General features: G+C 43.9%; 1 protein-coding gene across 1 annotated transcript in view; it reads right to left on the bottom strand.

The window, feature by feature from the left end:
• LOC306912330 (cGMP-dependent protein kinase 1-like) overlaps positions 1-4,111 on the bottom strand; it is a gene marked incomplete at both ends in the record, with an annotated part of 15,781 nt that extends 11,670 nt beyond the window's left edge. The window contains 7 exons of the mRNA XM_079488473.1: positions 102-179; positions 463-526; positions 1,119-1,224; positions 1,498-1,611; positions 1,848-1,947; positions 2,326-2,392; positions 3,753-4,111. Coding sequence (XP_079344599.1) covers positions 102-179; positions 463-526; positions 1,119-1,224; positions 1,498-1,611; positions 1,848-1,947; positions 2,326-2,392; positions 3,753-4,111 — 888 coding nt within the window. The remainder of the gene's footprint in view (positions 1-101; positions 180-462; positions 527-1,118; positions 1,225-1,497; positions 1,612-1,847; positions 1,948-2,325; positions 2,393-3,752) is intronic.
• Positions 4,112-6,635: the final 2,524 nt, after the last annotated feature.

The raw sequence follows: 6,635 nt of genomic DNA, 5'->3' as shown, positions 1-6,635 counted from the left end.
CAAAAAAATATATACAAAAGTCCATAGAATTGGCTGCCACATGAGGTAATCTTCAAAAGCCATGCAATAAATCATCATTGATGACATCATAACTGTCCTACCTGTCCATCACTGATGATGAAGAAGGTGTCTCCCGTGGCTCCCTGACAGATGATGTAATCACCATCGTTATAGTGAGTCTGACAGACAGACAGACAGACAGACAGACAGACAGACAGACAGACAGACAGACAGACAGACAGACAGACATTATAAGAAGGCAAAGAAGGTTATGGATAACGATCGAATCGATTCCTTATTTCATTTATTTTCATTAGAGCACAGCTAAAGCATTTTCTTGGTATTTTCCATACAATTTTCTACAAGTTTTCAACACATTTCTAACTCTGACACACATGTCAAATGATGCGTACACTGTCCCTGGTAGGTAAATATAAATCAAATAATTTTAGATGTGAGAACCTCCTCCAACACGTCGGCCAATTTACTGAGAAGATCTTCTGATAACGATTGGAATGTTGGAACACTGGAGAGAGAGAGAGAGAGAGAGAGAGAGAGAGAGAGAGAGAGAGAGAGAGAGAGAGAGAGAGAGAGAGAGAGAGAGAGAGAGAGAGAGAAAGAAAGAGAGAGAGATGTAGATGTAAGTATTATATAGCAACTTCATAGACAGCTGCATAATGCATAGGCTACTGTTCAATTAATATTTATTAATTGACTGATTGTATACTTTATTAGCTGTTTATAGTACAGTGGTTCAAAATACAATGGTGCTAAAAAGATAAGACAAAAAGCCCTGTAAGGGCTTGTTTCCATCGTGGTCCTGTTTTATCCGAGCTTTGTTTCTCCTAATGAAGTTATTCTCTTTTCCCCCAAATTGTAATAATAACATGTTAGATAGATACATACATACTGTACATAATACACACGTGTCATACGTGACTGAGCAGCAATAGAGCCAGAGGCAGCACGTGCTCCTCCTGCCAACTATTGCCCATGCCCGTATTAAACAAGACTTAAGATAATATTTACCATGCTCTGTAACGTGTATGAGTGTATATACAGTATAGTCACATTTACTATGTGCTTTGTAACGTGTATGAGTGTATATGTATGGTCACCTGCGTATGAACTCCATGTACTGAGAGTGTTTGATGAGACCAGTCCTCATCATTATGGTCTGGAAACCCTGTCTATCGATCGCCCACAGCCTGATGTCTGTCAGTGCTAGAGAGAGAGAGAGAGAGAGAGAGAGAGAGAGAGAGAGAGGCATAGAGACAGATACAGAGAAGGGAGGAAATATCTTGTGATTGCAATGCTATATTACCCTGGGGGTCCCCAGATCCCACTTTTAGAATCAGACAGACAGGTTACCAGTGACAGTAGCAGTGCGGGTAGTTACAGTATACAGACAGACGGACGGACGGACGGACGGACGGACGGACGGACGGACGGACAGACAGACAGACAGACAGACAGACAGACAGACAGACAGGTTACCAGTGACAGTAGCAGTGCGGGTGCAGTTATAAAGGATGGCCAGCTCTCCAAATACTTTCCCTGGACTGATGGTACACAGCTTCTTCCCTTCCTTTGTTACTTCCACCATACCCTCTGCACGCACGCACGCACGCACGCACGCACGCACGCACGCACGCACGCACGCACGCACGCACGCACGCACGCACGCACGCACACACACACACACACACACACAGGGAAGAAAGTATACAGTACCTTCAACCAAAGGCATGAATTAAAAAAACTGCAACACTACAGACGACAGCACAATGCATACATGCATCACACTTTGTGAGCTTGTAGACCAGTTATTTTCAGGCCTTTTTTACCCTCCAGCACGTAGACGGTGGATCCATCGTCTCCCTCCTGGATCACACAGCAGCTCTGGGCCACGGAGGTGGGATGCATGCAGTCCATGATGGTCAGTATCTGGATGGACAAGAAGAAACACTGATGGTCAGCATGTGGATTAGATGGAGAAGACAAATGATGGCCAGGATCTGGATGGACAAGAAGGCACATGGTCAACCGTCAAAACATGATCGTCCACCACTCCAGACAGCATTTGTTTGGACAGGATTTGTTGTGGGTCGACAATGTTTCAATGTGTTACTGTAAGAACAAAACGTGGTCGGTATTGTACCAACCTGTCCATGTTCCAGATGTTTATTGTACCAACCTGTCCATGTTCCAGATGTTTATTGTACCAACCTGTCCATGTTCCAGATGTTTATTGTACCAACCTGTCCATGTTCCAGATGTGTATTGTACCAACCTGTCCATGTTCCAGATGTTTATTGTACCAACCTGTCCATGTTCCAGATGTTTCATGAAGTCGTTCTCCAGCAGAGCTCTTTGGATCAGCTCCCTGGACCTGCAGTAAACATTGTTTAATTAATTTGCACAATTTTCTAAACCAAATAAAATACAATAAATTATAAACGTAACAAAAATAAAAACAAAATATAGCTCCAAGCAGATGGGGCCAAGCAATAAGAAAAATCACACCCGTGTGAACTGAGTGGTGCAGGCTGCTCAACAACACCGCTGGCTGGGTGCAGTTATAGTGCTCAGTGTGAATGGCCCTTTTAGGCTGCTCAACAGTGCCACTTTAGCACAGACAGACAGACAGACAGACAGACAGACAGACAGACAGACAGACAGACAGACAGACAGACAGACAGACAGACAGACAGACAGACAGACAGACAGACAGACAGCTACTGAACAAGAACAGGACAGACAGACAGACAGTCAGACAGACAGACAGACAGACAGACAGACAGACAGACAGACAGACAGACAGACAGACAGACAGACAGACAGACAGCTACTTTTTATATTTATTTACATTACATTTCCTTAGATTTATATAACACTTTTCTTGGTACTCAAAGTCACTTTTCAAGAACAAGAACAGAACAGAACAGGACAGACAGACAGACAGACAGACAGACAGACAGACAGACAGACAGACAGACAGACAGACAGACAGACAGACAGACAGACAGACAGACAGACAGAGACACCCACACACAACCCCACACACACACACGCACGAGACACCCACACACAACCCCACACACACACACGCACGCGCACACACACACACACACACACACACACACACACACACACACACACACACACACACACACACACACACACACACACACACACACACACACACACACACACACACACACACACACACACACATACATACACATACATCAGCTGCATAAACACAGAGAGCCTCTTCTCACAGTGCTTATAATCAAAGGGTTTTTCTCCTGTGTGGATACGTTGGTGTGTCTTCATGGCACTTGAATGACGGAAACTTTTGTCACAATGTTTGCAGTGGAAAGGCTTTTCTCTAGTGTGGATATGCTGGTGTGACTCAGATGATATGACTGATGAAGATGTAAGTTTTCGTTCCCGGGTCACTCGGCTGATGTGTCATTACTTCTCCCGCCATAGCTAAATTCTTGATAAACTGTTGATGACTGTCAGATTTTGGTTCATCTGTGCCTCTTTGTTTGGGGGCTGGTTACAGTTTATTTGCTGAGACTGTTCATTCCTCAGCGTTTGACACTAGTGGTCGTTGTGGCTCCTTTTCATGTGTTCATGGAGATGGTGGAGGCATATGGACGCTCAGGAGACCCACACTGCGTGCGTGCGTGCGTGCGTGCGTGCGTGCGTGCGTGCGTGCGTGCGTGCGTGCGTTAACTCACTCTTTGCTCTTGCTGTAGCAGGTCAGAGTGACATGGGTGAGCTGTGACGGGTCCAGTGCAGTGGGTTCTGCTGAGATGGCTTGTCTCTTTGTACGTTGTGGTTCATCTTGTACTGCTGGGGACTGCACTTGTGCGTCCCCAGAGGTGGCAGGTTTCTGAGCATCTCCGCCGTGTCTGTCCATCTCCGTCCGCAGCTGTCTGATCAGGTCGTCCTTGGTGACCAGCTCCGTCCGCATCTGTCCGATCAGGTCATCCTTGGTGTCCAGCTCCAGCTCCAGTTCATCTATGAGGACATCCCTCTGTCTCAGCTCGTCTATCTTCAACTGCAAGGCCTGCTGAAGGGCTCTGAGGGTTCCCATGCTGTTAACACACAACCTATACACAACACAGAGCTCTGAGGGTTCCCATGCTGTTAACACACAACATATACACAACACAGAGCTCTGAGGGTTCCCATGCTGTTAACACACAACATATACTGTACACAACAGAGAGCTCTGAGGGTTCCCATATGATGTTAACACACAACATATACACAACACAGAGCTCTGAGGGTTCCCATGCTGTTAACACACAACACATACTGTACACAACAGAGAGCTCTGAGGGTTCCCATGCTGTTAACACACAACATATACTGTACATCAACAGAGAGCTCTGAAGGTTTCCATATGATGTTAACACACAACATACAACACAGAGCTCTGAGGGTTCCCATATGCTGTTATAAGATACAAATACAACATATACACAACACAGAGCTCCGAGGGCATCCATGCTTAGTGCTTATAGGAGTTCCCAATGCAGCTACGCCCAAATATGGAGTCAATTGTCTAACCTCGATCTCAATGTGTCGTCATGGCTTCAGCAAGCAGCAGAGAGAGAGAGAGAGAGAGAGAGAGAGAGAGAGAGAGAGAGACAGAGAGAGAGAGAGAGAGAGAGAGACAGAGAGAGAGAGAGAGAGAGAGAGAGAGAGAGAGAGAGAGATATTCTAAAGTCACTTCTCCATACTCACACTATACTGACTATAGGTATCAGATATAGTCCACAGATGATGTCAGCTACGTTCTCATTTGTTCTTCAACTGCAGGATGGTCTATTGAATTCACACCGCTGTGATGAATACACTGAAATTATAATTATAGGCTAACTTGTGAGATTAACCTGGATGTCTGTCTACCAACCAGCACCGATAGGCTATGGTCACTGTCATGTTGGGTCTTAGCTAGAGTCCAGTGAAATCGAAGAGAACAGCTGAGTTTGACAGCATGGCGGGCTGAGTGGTTTTTTTATGTATAGAGAGAGAGAATTTAAACAATCAAGCATGCAGTGAAAATAGCAGATCTACATGCTCGCAACGCATCACATTTGTGCACATAGAGTTTGTAGATTTGTTCGTCCACATAAAAATGTGTTTTTTTTGCTCCTGAAAATGATCATTTTTTAGAACACCATGCAGCCACAGTGGCTAAAATAAAACTATGACAGACAGACAGACAGACAGACAGACAGACAGACACCTGATAGTGTTGTGCGTGTGTTTCTATAGGAAGATGTACTTTGCAGACTGTGATACTGTGTTTCTATAGGAAGATGTACTGGGCAGACTGTGATACTGTGTTTCTATAGGAAGATGTACGGCAGACTGTGATAATGTGTTTCTATAGGAAGATGTACTGGGCAGACTGTGATACTGTTATGTTTTTATAGGAAGATGTACTGGGCAGACTGTGATACTGTTATGTTTCTATAGGAAGATGTACTGGGCAGACTGTGATACTGTGTGAACCCTTCCCATGAAATGGAGGACTATTATGTATGAAATACTAATTGATATTGATTTCTGTCACGATATCAGTCTGTTGTACACTTTTATTATGTAGTGATGTCCTAGTGTTTCCTGTTTTGCCTAGTTGTTGCCTGTCTTGTCTCACCTCATCCCGTTACACACCTGTCTCCATTCTGTCATTAGCCTGCAGTTGCCTGATGACACTCACCTGTGTTTGCTTCACTATCAGCCTGTAGTCTTAAGTACTGGACTCATTCTGCTCTCACACTGCCAGATCCAAGTTTGATGTTACTGTGTGTTCCTGCCTGTTTTGTCCTGCTGTTGCCTCGTCACCATGTAAGCTGTTAAGTGTTCTTTGTCTAATAAATACTGGACTTTACCTACCTGCCTGCTTGTTCTGCATCTGGGTCCTCAACCTGACACACACTGTGACAGATGTCAACGTGAAGCAACACATGCTCTTTGGATATTCCTATGGATTGCATTACTAAGCATGGTGTCTATATTTATTATCATCAGTCTGCAACAAGCTTCACGTGTTCAGCTTGTTGACATATATAACATCAGTTATTTCAACCTCACCACCCTGAAAAGTTTGTATACATATTCATCCAGATATTCCTCCTATTCCGACTATTAGTTGACTAACGATTCCAGTCGAGGACCGCCCTACTAAGTTCAAACATATTCTTATCAGCTATATATATTTTTTTGTAACACTCTGTACCATATATGGTTGAGTGTTCATGAGTAGGCCTACTGTAACTCCTGGTGTTAAAAAGCTTGTTCTAGTCTTCTGTCTATTAAAAGCTACTGACAAATAAATCCTGCAGTGCTGCATCTAGTTACTGTTCTTTAAAGTCCCTGTAAAGCAGTGATAATATGTATGAGAGTTTGTAACAACACAGATTAATGTGTTGTAACCACCAAGCCAAATGTGAATGGTAAAAGAAAAGGAGCACCATTTTATGAGCATGGTGACAAGGTCTTGGCACTTGACAACCATCATTGTCAAGGTTCATGATTTGCATTGAAAATGTCTAAATTTAAAGCCTCACAATCTAACATTTTTATGGATAAAATGTAATTTTGTC

Source organism: Electrona antarctica, assembly GCF_951216825.1.
Source record: "Electrona antarctica genome assembly, chromosome: 19".
Classification (NCBI taxonomy): Eukaryota; Metazoa; Chordata; class Actinopteri; order Myctophiformes; family Myctophidae; genus Electrona; species Electrona antarctica.
The sequence above is the reverse complement of the archived record's forward strand: the minus strand, read 5'-3'. Positions and strand labels throughout refer to the sequence as shown.